General features: G+C 44.9%; 1 protein-coding gene across 2 annotated transcripts in view; it reads right to left on the reverse strand.

Annotated features, from left to right (window-relative positions):
* Positions 1–12,797, reverse strand: part of SPAG6 (sperm associated antigen 6) — a 32,085-nt gene extending 19,288 nt beyond the window's left edge. For both annotated transcript variants that reach the window (XM_068146444.1, XM_068146442.1), the window contains exons 1-2: positions 12,583–12,797; positions 8,468–8,651 (exon numbers count right to left, since the gene is read on the reverse strand). In XM_068146444.1, coding sequence (XP_068002545.1) covers positions 8,468–8,651; positions 12,583–12,744 — 346 coding nt within the window. In that variant the 5' untranslated portion in view covers positions 12,745–12,797. The remainder of the gene's footprint in view (positions 1–8,467; positions 8,652–12,582) is intronic.
* Between the last annotated feature and the right edge of the window lie 5,194 nt (positions 12,798–17,991).

Here is a 17,991-nt window from a genome sequence, read left to right on the forward strand (position 1 = left end):
AAAAACCAACCCTTCAGGCTTCACTTTGCAAATAACTGGTTGGCTGGAAAGGCGGAGGGGGCATCCTCCAAAGACAGACTGTCAGATTCCAACAAAACCCAAATGTTATAGCTTGGTTTACACATTGTTTAGTCTGGAGAAGTGAAGGCTGAGAGAGGACCTTATTCATGTTTATAAATATGTGAGGGGTGGGTGTTGAGAGGAAGGGGAATAGGCTCGTTTCAGTGGCAGCAGGCATGATGGATATAAACTAGAACATGGGAAGTTCCACCTCAACAGGAGGAAAAACTTCTTTACTGAGAATAGAATAGAATAGAATAGAATAGAATAGAATAGAATAGAATAGAATAGAATAGAATAGAATAGAATAGAATAGAATAGAATAGAATAGAATAGAATAGAATAGAACGAACCAGGTTGGAAAAGACCTTCAAGATCATCGTGTCCAACCCATCAACCAATCCAACCCACCTAAACAACTGAACCATGGCACCAAGCACCCCATCAAGTCTCCTCCTGAACACCTCCAATGATGGTGACTCCACCACCTCCCCAGGCAGCCCATTCCAATGGGCAATCACTCTCTCTGTATAGAACTTCTTCCTAACATCCAACCTAAACCTCCCCTTCCACAGCCTGAGACTGTGTCCTCTTGTTCTGGTGCTGGCTGCCTGGGAGAAGAGACCAACCTCCACCTGGCTACAACCTCCCTTAAGGTAGTTGTAGAGAGCAATAAGGTCACCCCTGAGTCTCCTTTTCTCCAGGCTAAGCAATCCCAGCTTCCTCAGCCTCTCCTCATAGAGCTTGTGTTCCAAACCCCTCACCAACTTCATTGCCCTAGAGCATTCAGTCCAGAGAGTCTCTCTCTGGAGACTTTCAAAGCCAACTTGGATGTGTTCCCATGTGGGCTGCCCTAGCTGATTGGACCCCATACCCTCTGGAGGTCCCTTCCAGCCCCTATCATTCTATGAAATTAAATGTATCTGAAAACAAACCTGAGAACTAGCTCATCAATGTGAGTGGTATAAGCTACATTCAATTTTCCATGGAAAAAGCCACACTTGGTTTCTTCACATCGTGTTTTGATGCTGTACACTGACCAAGTGAAATATATCATGAACTACTGGCCAACACTCCAGATGATTCCATCCCACAGTGGCCTCTGAATCAACTTCAGAGGTGTTGGGTGCCAGGGAGAAGAGACCAACCCCCACCTGGCTACAACCTCCCTTCAGGGAGTTGTAGAGAGCAATAAGGTCTCCCCTGAGACTCCTCTTCTCCAGGCTAAACAAACCCAGCTCCCTCAGCCTCTCCTCACAGGGCTGTGCTCCAAACTCCTCCCCAGCTTTCTTGCCCTTCTCTGGACACCTTCCAGCAACTCAACATCTTTCCTAAACTGAGGGGCCCAGAACCGGACACAGGACTCAAGGTATGGTATAACCAGTGCTGAGTACAGGGCAGAATGACCTCCCTGCTCCTGCTAAAACTTTATGATACCACCTCTCACAGCATTCTCCTCGAGAAACTCATGGCCCATGGCACAGGCAGGTGGACTCTTTGCTGGATTAAAAGCTGGCTGGAGGCGAGGACCACAGGACTGTGATAAACTGTCATGGCAGTCAAGTCCAAGTGCGGAGTGCTGCACTTTGGCTACGGCAATCCCATGCAGAGCTACAGGCTGGGGTCGGAGTGGCTGGAGAGCTCCCAAACAGAGAGGGACCTGGGGGTGCTGATTGACAGCCACCTGAATATGAGCCAGCAGTGTGCCCAGGTGGCCAGGAGGGCCAATGGCATCCTGGCCTGCATTAGGAATAGTGTGGCCAGCAGGAGCAGGGAGGTCATTGTGTCCCTGTACTCTGCACTGGTTAGGCCACACCTTGAGTCCTGTGTCCAGTTCTGGGCCCCTCAGTTTAAGAAGGACATCGAAACACTTGAGCGTGTCTAGAGAAGGGCAACAAGGCTGGGGAGAGGCCTTGAACACAAGCCCTATGAGGAGAGGCTGAGGGAGCTGGGATTGTTTAGCCTGGAGAAGAGGAGGCTCAGGGGTGACCTCATTTCCCTCTACAACTACCTGAAAGGTGGTTGTAGCCAGGAAGGGGTTGGCCTCTTCTCCCAGGCAACCAGTACCAGAACAAGGGGACACAGTCTCAAGCTGCGCCAGGGGAGGTTTAGACTCGAGGTGAGGAGGAAGTTCTTCACCAAGCGAGTCATTCGTCATTGGAACGGGTTGCCCAGGGGGGTGGTTGAGTCATCGTCCCTGGAGGTGTTCAAGAGGAGATTGGACGTGGCACTTGGTGCCATGGTCTAGTCATGGGGTCTGTGTTGATAGGTTGGACTTGATGATCCTCGAGGTCCTTTCCAACCTAAGTTATACTGTGATACTGTGATACTGTGAACTGAGTTAAGTCCAGCTGGTAGCCAGTCACTGGTAGTGTCCCCAGAGCTCAGTATTGGTGCCAGTTCTGTTTAACATCTTCATTAATGATTTGGGTGAAGGGATTGAGAGCATCATCAGCCTTTCCTCAGCATGGAGATGCTCCACTCCCCTAATCATCTTTATGGCTTTGTGCTGGACTCTTTCAAGCAGTTCCCTGATGCCCTTCTTGAACTGAGGGACCCAGAACTGGGCACAATATTACAGATGAAGCCTCACAAGGACAGAACAGAGCAGGAGGAGGAAGCTGGACTAGAGACCTCCTGAGGTGCCTTCTAAGGTGAGCTATGCTGTGATCCTGAGAGTACCACCACGTGACAAAAAGTAAGCATTAACTCCACTCTCAGGAGTATGCTGGAGTACAAACAGTGCTGGTTAGTTTTGTTTCCCTACCAGTTCACAGTATGCTGAAGCAGGTACAAGATGATTCATGAATTGCAATTTTGGTGGAGGCAAAGCAAATGGAAAGCTAAGTTATCTGCAAATCTTAAGTGCAAGAAATTTGCATTTTAGATAACTATGTATGGCCTAAGTTAAAATATATCAAATACTTGTCACAGACCAAATGGTATTTTGATGGTATTTGAAACACTTCACACTTCTGTTCAAACACATATTCTGGAAGTAATAAATAGCAAAATTACAGCACTCTGACCTGGATCCTTTGGAGTAAGATCAGCATCTGCAATTCAGCTCAAATGGATCTTAAAGAAAGAGAAGCACTGCAAGAACTGTTCCTGGATTTTGGAATCTGACCTGGCAAGACTTCTAGTGTTTTGAAATCCCATGAGATGTCTATTGACCTAATATATCACAGGCCTTCTGGAGACATCTGCCCACACATGAACTACATTTTAAGATATTGTATGAAGACAGTAGGGAGCATTCTGTATACAAAATACGGAATGTCCTCCAATCCTGCCTCCAGTTCTGGTGTCCCAACATAAGGACACAGACCTGTTGGAGTGAGTCCAGAGGAAAGCCACAAAGATGATCCAAGGCCTGGAGCACCTCTGCTGTGAGGACAGGCTAAGGGAGCTGGGGGTGTTCAGCCTAGAGAAGAGAAGACTCTGGGGGGACTGTAGAGCTGAGCTGCCTTCCAATACTTGAAGGGATTCTACAAGAAGGCTGCAGAGGGACTTTCCCCAAGGGTGTCTAGAGGTAGGACAAGGGGGAATGGTTTGAAGCTGAGAGAGTAGGGTTAGACGGGATCATAGGAAAAAGTTCTTCAGTAGAAGGCTGGTGAGACACTGAAACAGGTTGCCCAGGGAAGCAGTGGATGCCCCCTCCCTGGAAGATTTTAAGGCCAGGCTGTATGAGACCTTCAGCAAGCAAGCTAGTGCAGAGCATCCCTGCCCATGGCAGGAAGGTTGGAGAAAATGATCTCTATGGTTCATTCCAGTCTAGGCTGTTCTATAATTCAATGTTGACCAGAGAATGTTTTCATCAGGAAAAAAAAAGAGAGGGAAGTCTTTTCATGAGAACACACACTGCAGTTCCTAGAGAGCAGCTTTGCCAGGCCATGCATGGAATTTCTGATTAAAAGCAGAGAGACCCTCCCATTGCAAACGCTGGGAGCCTTTGCTTGCATTCAGGGAGACAGAGGTTCATTTTGTGTAGAATAGAATAGAATAGAATAGAATAGACCAGACCAGGTTGGAAGAGACCTTCAAGATCATCGTGTCCAGCCCATCATGGGCTGCCCAGGGAGGTGGAGGAGTCACCATCATTGGAGATGTTTAGGAAGAGGCTTGATAGGGTGCTTGGTTGCATGGTTTAGTTGATTAGGTGGTGTTGGATGAGAGGTTGGACTTGATGATCCTGAAGCTCTCTTCAAACCTGGTCTATTCTATTCTATTCTATTCTATTCTATTCTATTCTATTCTATTCTATTCTATTCTATTCTATTCTATTCTATTCTATTCAACTAAACCATGCAACCAAGCACCCTGTTAAGTCTCCTTCTAAATACCTCCAGTGATGGCGACTCCACCACCTCCCTGGGCAGCACATTCCAATGGGCAATCACTCTCTCTATGAAGAATTTCTTCCTAACATGCAGCCTAAACCTCCCCGGTGCAGCTTGAGACTGTGTCCTCTTGTTCTGGTCCTGGTTGCCTGGGAGAAGAGACCAGCCCCTGCCTGTCTGCAGCCTCCCTTCAGGTAGTTGTAGAGAGCAATAAGGTCTCCCCTGAGCCTCCTCTTCTCCAGGCTAAGCAACCCCAGCTCCCTCAGCCTCTCCTCACAGGGCTGTGTTCCAAACCCCTCACCAACTTTGTTGCCCTTCGCTGGACACCTTCCAGCCATTCAACATCTTAACATATCCTGCCTGAGACAGACCAGGGCTTTAATCTGTCTCCCACACACATCACAGACATGTGCCCTAATTATGGAACTTTGTTTTTTGCTAGGGCAAATAAGCTACCCTATTCCCTACCTTTTTTTTTTTTTTTTCAGAAGAGAAAAATTATCATCATAATTCTTCATATTGTCCCAATTTGGAACAGAAACTCTTTTTGAAACTGAGAAAAGCCTTTTGTGGGTGGGGAAAACCATTTCACGCTCCACTCTATTTTTACCCCAAGCTGTACTATGTGTCCACAGAGAGTCAATGGCAGAAAAATCAGATCTGCCAAATTTTGTCAACACAAGCATGTGACTCTAATCCAGGGTTCCTTGAACAGTACCCAGCAGATGTTGCTGTGAACAGGTCCATCTATCTTTGTATCCCATCTCCGACAATATCCTGTAGCAAAGGCATGCTTGTAGGAGTGTAAGAAACATAGCGTACAGAGAGTGAGCTTTCTTCGGTGTAACTCCTCTACTTTCAGTAATCATTTTAGAAACTTCCTGTTACTCTGCTGCAGAGGAAGGTAAATCCCCCAAATTAGTCCTAGCTGGGCAGAGGAAGAACTTTTTTTTCATGTGTTTTTTAAGAAGGTTGGTTTGTTGTTGGAGGAGTTTTTAACTGATTACATCTAGTGATTTATCTACGTCCTGATGCTTGCAGCTTGGTAGCGCTGAAAATGCTGTTCTCAGTGCTGGCATAAATTGACATGAGACATGCACCCACTCCCTCTCAGTAAATAATTCACACTCATGGAACAAAAATTTGTATGAGGAGTTTGCTGTCTTCAATACCTCCAACATCACCTCCATCTCTGCAGACAATGCCACCGCAGGATGAACTGGATCAGCCTAAAGATCCCCCAGCATTCATGCAGGGAATAGCATGAAGGGCAATGGAAGTGAGGCAGTATTGATTTACTGACAGAACCAAACTACAGAAATAATTATGCTGAGAGTAACCCAGGCACTCTCCTTACACTACACACATTTACACACAGGAACACTTTTAACTGACACTTACACAAGTATCTTTCAGAGAGAAGCAACAATTATTTTCCACCAAGGGTGGGATTCACACTAGTGAGCAAAAGGGGTTTACCACAGAGGTGCTCCAAGAACAAATTTGTTCCCCAGAGGAAAAAAAATAAAACAGCCTGCTAAGAATCACAGAAACAATCATGTTGGAAAAGGATCACCAAGTCCAGCTGAGACCCCTACTCTACAAGGTTCAGCCCTAAACCATATCCCCAAGCACCATAGCCAAAACTTTTTGAAACACAGCCAGGGTTGGTGATTCCACCACCTCCCTGGGCAGCACATTCCAATGCCTGACCACTCTTGCTGTGAAAAACTTCTTCCTAATGTCCAGTCTAAACTTACCCCGTCATAGCTTGAGACCATTCCCTCCTGTTCTATCACCTGTGAGAAGAGACCAGCACCAGCCTCTCCACAACCTCCATTCAGGTAGTTGTAGAGAGCAATGAGGTCTCCCCTCAGCCTCCACTTCTCCAAACTAAGCAGCCCCAGCTCCATCAGTTGTTCCTCATCAGATTTATTCTCCAGGCCCTTCACATCTTCCTTGCCCTCCTTTGCACTGTCTCCAGCACCTCCACATCTCTCTTGTATTGAGGTGCCCAAAACTGGACAGAACACTTGAGGTGTGGCCTCCCCAGAGCTGAGTACAAGTGGACAATCACCTCCCTACTCCTGCTGGACACAGCATTTCTGATACAAGCCACAATTCCACTGGCTTTCTTGTCCAAGAAAGGTGCTGAAAATGCTGTAGTCTGTCCCAGTAAGTTAACTCTCTAAGTGGGAAAGGAAATCCCACATGCCTCCCACAGCCCAACACTCCATACTGACTAAAAAAGGATAGCAGAAAGTCACTTCCAAATTCAGTCCATGTACATTTCAGAGCCAAAACCAAACACAAATGCCTGAATTAATATTATGATGCTAGAATAAATTTGACTTTAAACACTAAGAACACGAGCCATTTCCCCCATCCTCTCCAGCCAGGAGTTTCTTCCCTCAGATCTTTGATTCACAGCTCTAAACTTCTACTGGAACTGTATAAATAGCTGGTAAAAGAATAATCAAGCACATGGATCAGCTTTTAAATAGGAACATGACAGTGCCAGTGAGTTATACAACTGCTTATGGGACTGCTCAATATCGGATTCCTAGGATCTATTCCTGACTCTCAGAGAAGAGTGTGGTCTGCTACCTAAAGAGGATCAGTCATAGCAAAGGCTTTGGAACATTTACCCTGCATGCAGCGCTGCAAACTGAATGAAACTTGGTACTACTTAGTCTCCTCCATTTGACTGTGTACATTAAATAAGAACTAATGTTGAGAAAAAGAAACTTTGCTCTCCACTAACAGCTACACAATATATAAAGATTCTGAAATTTCTGCATGGAGGAGAAAAAAGTGGAGTGCTGTTTCATGGCCACAAGCCCAGTGCAGGTCCTCTCAGAGCGTCTCTCAGAGCTCCTCTCATAACATTGCTGATGTCAGGTACACCACTCTCCCACAACAGGTACTTGCAGTGGAGGTTTATTCCAAATCTAGTATTTTATAGCAGTAGAGAAGTCTCTTACTCTATTTATGAACACTTCAGAGTGTTGGGTTAACAGTTGAACTCAATGATCTTCAAGGTCTTTTCCAACCTAAATGATTCCATGATTCCATGATTCTAATAATGCGTTTTATTGCAACTCTCATGTGGCATTGAGGTGCCATGGACAGCGGCATTGAGGCACCCTCAGCAAGTTCACCAATGACACCAAGCTGTGTGGTACAGCAGACACACTGGAGGGAAGGGATCCATCCAGAGGGACCTTGACAGGCTGGAGAGGTGAGCCCAAGCCAACCTCGTGATGTTCAGCAAGACCAAGTGCAAGGTCCTGCAGCTGGATCGAGGCAATCTCAAGCATCAATGTAGGCTGGGCAGTGACTGGCTTGAGAGCAGCTCTGAAGAAAAGGACCTGGGGGTGCTGGTGGAGGAGAAGCTCAACATGAGCCAGCAGTGAGCACTTGCAGCCCAGAAAACCCTGGATTGCATCAAGAGAAGTGTGGCAGGCAGGACCAGGGAGGTGATTCTCCCCCTCTGCTCCACTCTGGTGAGACCATACCTGGAGCAATGTGTGCAGTTCTGGAGCCTCTACTAAAAGAAAGATCTGGAGGTGCTGGAACATGTCCAGAGAAGGGCCACGAGGATGAGCAGAGGCCTGGAACTGCTCTGCTGTGGAGACAGACTGAGAAAATTGGGGCTTTTCAGTCTGGAGAGGAGAAGGCTCCGAGGAGACCTTATTGTGGCCTTCCAGTATCTGAAGGGTACCTATAAGAAAGCTGGAGAGGGACTTTTTAAGGTGCCAGGTAATGACAGGACTGGGGGAAAAGGAGTAAAACCAGAAGTGGGTAGATTCAGATTGGATGTTAGGAAGAAGTTCTTCCCCATGAGGGTGGTGAGAGCCTGGCACAGGTTGCCCAGGGAGGTGGTGGAAGTCTCCTCCCTGGAGGTTTTTGCAGCCAGGCTGGATGTGGCTGTGAGCAACCTGCTGTAGTGTGAGGTGTCCCTGCCCATGGCAGGGGGGGTGGAACTGGCTGAGCCTTGAGGTCCCTTCCAGCCCTGACAGTTCTGTGATTCTGTGAAAGTTAACACATGTGAAGCCTGTTACCTGAATTGTGTTGGGCAATACACCCAAGTGTCCAACACGCAGCTTCTCTGACTCCAGGGTCAAAATCTTCTAAGCAAATCACAAGCATTTCCAGTGCTCCACACCGAACTAGTTCCTGAGCTAGCTGTGGAGAATGTTTACCAACTGCTCTTAGCACAAATGCAGCTGTTTTCTTGTAGGAACGCTGTACAAAGCAGGGGGTGGGGGGGGGGGGAGAAAAAGAAAAAGCTTTTACTGACATCAAGTAGTTCAAAGCAGAACACAGCACAGACATGCATAAATTAGGCTCCTTTTTTTTTTTTTCCCCTTAGTAGCAGCAATATCTCATACAGATTCAAATCAGGACCACCAGACATCACACAAACAATGAACCTACAGTCCTGCTTTGAGACAGTTCATGATCTAAAATTTGCAGTAAGTGCACAAACAAACAGAAAAAATGAGAGGGCTAAGAGGATATGGGGGAAAGATAATAGTCTAGATAAGCCTGTTTGCTTAAGTGAGTAGTGGATGATAAGAGCTGCAAAAAAAACAATAGCTCTTAACATATTTAACCAGATTACACAGGTTATGCAGGGCAAGCTCCTAAAATAATTCTACCAATCTGTGACACCTGCAAGACTTCACAATTTCTAATGTTCTACCCTCAAAACATCTCTATGAGAAAACATTGTTGGCATTTCCAAACTGGAGACTGAGACACAGAGAGTGGGCTTAAGATCTGGATCCTTAAATGCCTAAACATCTCCTAAGCCCACATCTAAGATCCTGAAAACCCATCCCACCAAACAGCCAGCACTGGCTGACACTTGGTTTTGAACCAGGCAGCCTGCAATTTTACTCCTGCAGGTGTTCAGAACCAGCTCACTTTCAACAGGACTAAGCACCTTAGCACCTTTCTCTTAAGTTAAGTAAATCCAAGAACTTGTCTTGGTTCAACTGATCTCCCTCAGTGCTGGACCAAACACATTTTGAAGGTATGATGCTGCACAGATCGTGGTGATCCACGTGAATTGTGGCAGTGGTGGTAGTTTCTTCTAAAAGCACAGTTAAAAGCTTCACCCAAAAATCACATTTCAATCTTCTCCTGCAGTTTCCTATCCCTGGAATGCAGAAGCTGAAGATTAAATTTCTTCTCCTGCTTTTCAATATCCAGAGCCCAGTTAAAGTCCTCTGGCCAGAAACAACTGTGTCGTGAGAGAGCCAGCTCCCCTTCCTCATGAAGCCATTCTGCAGCAATGATTCAAGATGCATTGGGACACAAGTGATCTACTGCTAGACCCCTGGGCCTGGAGCATGCTCTGCAGCCTGGCAGCTGACAGATCATCCCTATGGATAAGCTCTTGAGGGCCCTATCTCTATGTGCCAGATGCTTTAATCTCATTCCAAGATGCCTGATGTTCCCCTCAACACTTTACAGTGCTACTGTCCTACTCTGAAGGTACACAAAACAAAGCCTAAATTCATTCTGGGCTGAGTCCAGAGAAACAAAGAACCACATGAGTGCCTTTGTACATCCCTCAAGGTACCAAACACCTTCTAAAGTCTGATCTGAAGCACTAGGGCAACTAGCATGAGGGCTTTTGTACATCCCTCAAGGTACCAAACACCTTCTAAAGTCTGATCTGAAGCACTAGGACAGCAGGGCTGCAATGGCTCCACAGGAAGAGCCAAGCCCACTTCCTGGCCCTGAGAGAAAGTGAGACAGCATATCACATCCATCCACCTGAACTCCTCTTTGCTTGAAGCACAATAGTCTCATCTATACTGCTGGAAACCATCCTCACTTTGTGCTACCCACTCCACAGCATCCAGGCATTGCCAAGTAGTCCAGTGGTTGGCACTGGCATGGTAACGATTGAAGAGCAGTTATCTTCCAGCGCTCACAGGCATTCCCTGACCCTCCTTCATTTAACCACCACCGGTAAAAGTCCTTAATGCCAAAAATCCAGTCTTTCTAAGTTAAAGCCTACAAGCAAGTGCATTAAACATAATTCAAAAAGAGAGGAAATGGCTCAAGTTGCACCAGGGGAGGTTTAAATTGGATATTCAAAGAAACTTCTTCCCTGAAAGGTTCTCAACCACTGGCACAGGCTGCCCAGGGAGATGATTGAATGCCCATCCCTGGAGGTGTTTCAAATAGGCAGAGCTGTGGTGCTGAGGAAAATGGTTTAGCACCAGCCTTGGTAGAGTTACAGAATGGTTGGGCTCAATGATCTTAAAGGGCTTTTCCAACCAAAACTATTCTGTAATTCCATAATTTACAAGTAGAGCACTGAAGATCATTTGGGGGAGGCAGGAGCTAAGGGAAACAGTGCAGATAAATGGCCAGTGCCCTAGCTAATGTAAATTATTACATGTTCTGCTGAACTCAGTTGAGCTATAGTTGTTTACATCAGTCTGTGCCTCTGTAGATATGTTACTTTATGTTATTACTGTTAAGCTATTATGGTCCTGGCAAAGAAAACCCTTCTTTGGATTTACTATTCACAACACAATTGTTCACAAACAACTGTACTCACAGGCACAGTCAGGACACACTATAAAATTGTACTTTGCTTACTTTAATTGACAAAGCATTAATCTGGAATGTGACCCTGTAGCTGTTCTCCATAAATCACTAGAATCAGTACTTACTGTGAGCTCACAGAATCTGCTCCTCAAATATAGATGCTGCTACACAAAGAGTGAGTGGAATGGAAACACATTGGGGTTTGGGGTTTTTTGCCTATGGGAAGTAACAAACTGTGTGCATTGCTAAACTCTGCATGAACTGGATAATGAGTTTCCTTCACTTGCCCTCAGTCACCAAGGCTTTCCCTGACCTCACACTAATCTTGCTGCTGCCCCAAGTGATTCTGAATTACAGCCATCTCCATGTAACGACAGCACCGCCTTAGCATGGAAGAGATAAATCAGGATACTCAGGCTAATTTAGTGAGAGCTTTGAGTTGTAGCACCGGGGGTAGTTTCCAAAGCAAAATAGAGGACGAAGAGTTTTGTTCCTATTCTTCCCCTAAAGATAGAAATAAAAGTCTGTAATTAGAAACTCTAACAAAAACCTTAACTTCCTGTCTGTACCATACCAGTACCTTGACATCAAGGCTTTTCTTTAGCCTTGTTTTTTTAATTGAAGATTAATTAAGGAGAAAAAAAAAATGCTTACAATTATGGATGTAAAATACAAATGTATGGGTTTCCAAATTACACTTCCATTTCAATCCTTCTTATCCTAAGTTTAATAAATCAAAGCCACAACCCAAGTATGGCTGTGCTATTAATAAAATTAACTCTCAGCTGTATCCCTTTTTTTTTTTGTTATTGGTGGTGGATTTTTTCTTCCAGTTCTTAGGAGCCTTATTTGAAAGTTCAAGAGGGTCAGGATCACTGAAATATGAAAGCTGAAATATATACAGAACCTGAAGAAAAATAGCAAGAAGGGGGGTGGGGGTGGGAGAAGAGGCCACCAGATTTATTTGCACTGCAATTGTCACAACCCTTTTGTTTGTTTGTTTGTTTCTCTCTAACAAATATGAAGATTAAAACCTTTCAGTGTACTTTCCTGTGTCAGTGGTTTGATGTTTTTTCATGCCACAGGTTTCCAACAGGCTGTGTTTGGGGAGATTAAATACTGCATTATCAAAGTTCAGGTTTTTGGCTGTGTTTGGGGAGATTAAATATTGCATTACCAAAGTTCAAGTTTTTGGCTGTGTTTGGAGAGGTTAAATATTGCATTACCCAAGTTCTGGGGTTTATGTGCATTTTACAAGCATTTGGTATTACAAATAAATTCTAGTCAATTATCAACACAGCTCTCAAATTGTCTCATTTTTCAAGAGGTACCTTTGATAAAGCATCATTCAACAGCTCAAAAAGACAGAAAAGTGCCATGACTACACTTCCTACGGTGTGCTAAAAGGTAAGACAATATTTTAAAGCCAAGCTTGTCTGAAGCCAGAGTTAGGCACACAGCACACATCGCTCTCTCAGGAGCTCCAACTGAAATGCTGTCGGTACCTTTATTGCTGTATTAGAATAACAGGAGGCAGTTGATACAGAAAGCTCGGGCAACAGTTAACAACAAATGATTCCTTAAGAAAACAATGATGCCTTACATTCTGGTCAGACAATGAACACAGGAGCTGTGGAAGAATGTTTTCCTTCACTACTGCCTCTGCCAGGTCGTGGTTGTAATTGGCAAGCCTCCCAAGAGCCAAAGCAGCGGTCTGTTGAATAGCTGGGACGTCATCCATCAATAGAGGTTTCAGCGAAGACATCACACCTGAGTCACACCAGGAAGAGAAAAGCCCATTTGATAAGCATAATTTTCTCTAAATGTTTGCTTGCTTTTATTTTTTATTATTAAATTACTCTTGCAGGAAACAAGAGTGTGTAGGAAATCCAGGAAGTCAGGAGCTGGGTAGTACTGCTTATGCATGGCACTGTTTCTGCCCTTTTTTAATAGGTACAAACCACTTCTGAAACATAAAGAGGTAAAAAAAAAATCACATGTGGAAATTAGCTGTATTCAAACAGCTATAAAACACAGGTCTTAAAATATACACAAGAAAACAAAGTATGCTCAAACATATATAAAATGCACACAGGAAACTCCTTTGACAGACTGAGAGAGTTGGGGCTATTTGGTCTGGAGAAGAGAAGGCTCCAAGGAGATCTTACTGTGGCCTTCCAGTACCTGAAGGGGGCTACAAGAAAGCTGGGGAGGGACTTCTTAGGGTGTCAGGGAGTGATAGGAGTAGGGGGAACGAAACAAAACGAGAAATGGGTAGATTCAGGTTGGATGTTAGGAAGAAGTGCTTCCCCATGAAGATGGTGAGACACTGGCACAGGTTGCCCACGGAGGTAGTGAAAGTTTCATCCCCGGCAGTTTTCAAGGCCAGGCTGGAAGTGGCTGTGAGCAACCTGATGTAGTGTGAGGTGTCCCTGCCCATGGCAAGGGGGTTGGAACTTGAGGTCCCTTCCAACCCTAACAATACTGTGATTCTGCGACCTGGAGGTCCTGGTGAGCTGACATTGTCATATCCTTCATTCAGCATGCCAGCAGAACCTCTGTGTTGAGTTACACCACATTACATTTCACCTATCATTATCAATGGTTAATTGGGGGACCAATATCCACAATGTATTACACTCCAGATAGAAGAGTCAAAAGTCTTATTATCCTGTTGTTATTTATGATGTGTTTTCACTGATGAGTCCACAGTGTATCAGGTAAACATGAAAGAATAGGAAAGTCCATTCATTCTCTAAGGTAGTCTTAAAATATAGACTTGAAATTACAGAAGAAAGCAGATGTGACATGAACCATTGGCAGCTGTGGCCTAAGAAAGTCCTTAGATGGATAAACATCTGGTTAAAAATAGGAAGTGGGAGGAGTAAACTTTCCACTCTTGCCACAGGAGGGAAGAGGTCACAGTGCAGTTCTGCAGGCTTTTGTGCTGGGACATTTGCCATTCTGTATTCATCTATGATCTGGAACATCACAGTGAGGTGAGACCTTGCAAATGACTCAAAGTTATTCAAGATAGTGCCAGCAAGGGAAACTACACAGAAGTAGGAAATTAATTAAAAAATTAGCAAGTGAAGGGGTACACATATGGGGAAGTCAATCCCAACCTTGCACATGCAGTGATGGATGCCAAAAAGATCACAACTGTTAGAACAGTTAGGCTGGTAGACAGTTCCATGGAGATAGCAGCTCATTGCTCGGTAGCAGAGAAGAAACTTTACATCCAGAAGTGTCCAGAGGACTCAAGATTATTTGGAAAAGATAGGGCATCACAATGCTATTGTATCAATCTCTTCAACATTTAACACCTTCCTCTAGAGTAGAACTGAAAAAGGTTCAGTGAAGGGAAGCAAGGATGACCAAAGATGACCGCTCTGTACATGGAAGCTCTTCTCGCAGTTAAACTAAGACTCTTCAATAGATGTGAATGAGAGCCACATAGTTATATTTTCATAGTATCATAGTATCATTCAGGGTTGGAAGGGACCACAAGGATCATCTAGTTCCAACCCCCCTGCCATGGGCAGGGACACCCCACACTAGATCAGCCTGGCCACAGCCTCATCCAGCCTGGCCTTAAACACCTCCAGGGACAGGGCCTCAACAACCTCCCTGGACAACCCATTCCAGGGCTTCACCACTCTCATGGTGAAGAACCTCCTCCTCACCTCCAGCCTGAATCTCCCCACCTCCAGCTTCATTCCATTCCCCCTAGTCCTATCACTACCTGAGATCCTGAGCAGTCCCTCCCCAGCCTTCCTGTAGCCCCCTTCAGATACTGGAAGGCCACAATTAGGTCACCTGGGAGCCTTCTCTACTGCAGACTGAACAGCCCCAACTCCTTCAGTCTGTCCTCACAGGAGAGGTGCTCCAGCCCTCTGATCATCCTTGTGGCCCTTCTCTGGACACCTTCCAGCACCTCCAGATCCCTCTTGTAATAGGGGCTCCAGAACTGGAGGCAGTACTCCAGGTGGGGTCTCACCAGGGCTGAGCAGAGGGGGAGAATCACCTCCCTTGCCCTGCTGGCCACACTTCTCCTGATGCAGCCCAGGATCTGATTGGCTTTGCGGGCTGCAAGTGCACAGAGAGCTCAGGTTGAGCTTTCTGTCCACCAGCACCCCCAAGTCTCTCTCCTCAGGGCTTCTTTCCAGCCAGTCACTGCCCAGCCTGTATTTTAATAAATAAATAACTATTTTAATGGTCTAAGAAGGGAAAATTATTTGTACTGCCATTCTTTGCACCAGCCAGGTGCATGAATTTATTCTTTTGAGCTTTATACCAATGCTTCCTTGCTTCCTGAAGATGCAGAAGTGCTACAACCAAACACTCACAGCTACAGTGAGAAATCTCCACATCAGCTGTTTCACAGCTTTCCACTGCTTTTTTTTTGTCTGTCAAAGATTTAGCTGGGTGACTGTGGAAGACAGCAAGACTTCCTTCTTAAGGACTCGTGGGATTATAAGCACTGGACGAAGGTCTTTGGGTGCAACAATCAGATCACTGCGTGGTGGCAGATGACACCCAAGTGTTGGGCAGGCCTTAGAGCAGCCAAGGGAGGGATGCAGGATAGAGCAAGTTACACCTCTAGCATACTTCTGTGCAGAAGGGAACTCTGAAAAGGAAGAAAAGGAGGTTGAGGAGCTGTGTAATTTCCACAGAGAACTTTAAATTAAACCCAAACTGCTCCCAGCAAGAAGAAAATCACCTAATAATCTATACACAGCGCTGAAAGGGTGGAGGGGATTGGGGTGGTAAAACTAACCATGGAGGCCATGCTGACCACTAATGAATAAGTTCTGGAAAGGTCAGTGCTCCAGACAGAAGCTGCACTGCTGTAGAATGGCCTCCCAGGATGTTCACAAGTCAAAATAACACAGATCTCAGGGCAGCATGCAGGAGAAGGATAAGATGGAAATGAAATTGTGATGTCCAATAGCACAAAAAATGTCTCTGTCACATGCATTAATTGACCATGCACATGCAGAATCTATGGAAATAGGGCTGAAGTATAAATGGAGCCCACTCTTACTTCTGTCAAAGCCACTGGGAGCTGTAAGAGGCCTCCTGTGTACCAACAGATCCTCCAGTACTGCAAGATCAATGTGAATTCATTCAGCACTTTTCAGAAATCACTGCTTCAAAATGTGGTCACCATCCTGACACCTTCACACAGATTCTCCCAAACTGCAGGTAGAGACTCTTCAGCAAGTTATGTTTCCTGTCAAAACGCACTAAGTATTTGTTTTCACTTCTAATCTGTTGTATAAAATATGTGAGTCAGGGCCAACCAGCTATAGGGAGCTATCTCTACAGGGAGCATCCTCTAAGGGAGGGCATTTTCTTGTCCTTCCCAATGTGACCATCAGCTGAATGGCCAAACAGCTGCAGGAACTGGTAAGGGGACATCATGTTATACTGACTCTATTTACACTGAGGGTGTAAAGCAGGGACAGTTAGGAAGAATCATGGAACCATTTTGGTTGGAAAAGACCTTTAAGATCGTGGTACACTTGTATTTAGTGTACAGATATCACGTTTGAGCCCTTAACTTGAGACAATACAAACCCTAGATTATTTAATAAATTATTTTTTTGAAAGAAAAAATACAATACAATACAATAGAGACTGTTAGACATATTCATGGGAGAGGGAAAGGAACACTTCAGTGCAGAGCATCCTGGCCTTAGAAAAGACAAGAGCTTGATGGGTGGGATATTCAACCAGGATGGGGCAGGCAGTTCAGTTCTGGTGCTGGTCTCAAAATCTTGTGAAATTTAAACTTTACACAAGCTAGATCCAGACCATGTGATGTGTTTCTGGCCTGCATGACACACCTGGACACTACAAGACATAAAAACCACATTTAAGAAAGTTTAGAGATTCACATGCTTTGAGTTGTCCCAAAGAGGAGACTCACATAATTTGTGTTTTCAAGAGTAATTGAGGGAAAGCCTTGAGCCTGAAAATGCTTCCAAGCAGCATGCCTGAACCCCATGGCCATTCATTTCATGGTAGTACAAACCAAGTAAAGCTTGGTGATGACACTTAAGTGTCAGCACAAAACCTACTGCTGATTATTTTAAGCTGATGAAGCCGAAGGTGAGGAAAGAGATGAAAAGTGAAATAGGAGCTACTGTTTGTAGAGACAAGATGCTAAAACAGAGTTGGGGGGGGGGGGGAAGTGAATGGATGGAAAAGGTTTAGTAAAAAAAAATAACCACTGCTGATTCTTGAGGAAAGTGTAATTTCCCAATGTGACATCTGAGTGTGAGCAAAGACAGTGAACAAATAATTACCATGATAAGAACTTCTGAGGAACAATAAGATGAAAAATCAATTCATGATGCTGTACAAAACAACTACTGACACCAAAGTGATTGAGAATTGAGAGAGGTGCACAGGCCTAGATTATGCCTGTGCATTGAACACAAAAGCTTCTATCTCTTCTTCTTCCCTTTCTTAAAACCAGCTTCTTCTCTGCATCATGTTATTCATCATTTCTGACTACTCTGCAGGACCACCTTCTTGAGAAGTTTTAACCATTGTCATGATTTTTACATCTCCAGCAAAACTTCTATGTCTTTCTCTATAGCACTTAGGAAAAAAATAAACTATTAATTAATGCTCTCTACAGCCCCCCTGAAAGGAGGTTGGAAAGAGCTAGGGGTCAGGCTCTTCTCCCTAGTATGAGGTGACAGAATAAGAGGAAATGGCCTCAAGTTGCACCAGGGCAGATTTGGCTTGGATATTAGGAAAAAATTCTTTACTGAAGGAGTGGTCAGGCATCAGAACAGGCTACCCAGGGAGGTAGTGGAGTCACCAATCCTGGAGATGTTCACAAAACATGGCACTTTGGGACATAATTTAGCGGGCATGGTGGTGGTGTGTTGATGGTTGGACTCCGTGATCTTTGAGGTTTTTTCCAATCTTCATGATTCTATGATTCTACAATTCTGAGAGGATGAACATAGCTCCATAGAGGGTATATGGCCTC

The sequence above is a fragment of the Melanerpes formicivorus genome, unplaced genomic scaffold, assembly GCF_026170545.1.
Source record: "Melanerpes formicivorus ecotype bairdi unplaced genomic scaffold, bMelFor1.0.p_v2 SCAF_13, whole genome shotgun sequence".
In the NCBI taxonomy this organism is placed as follows: domain Eukaryota; kingdom Metazoa; phylum Chordata; class Aves; order Piciformes; family Picidae; genus Melanerpes; species Melanerpes formicivorus.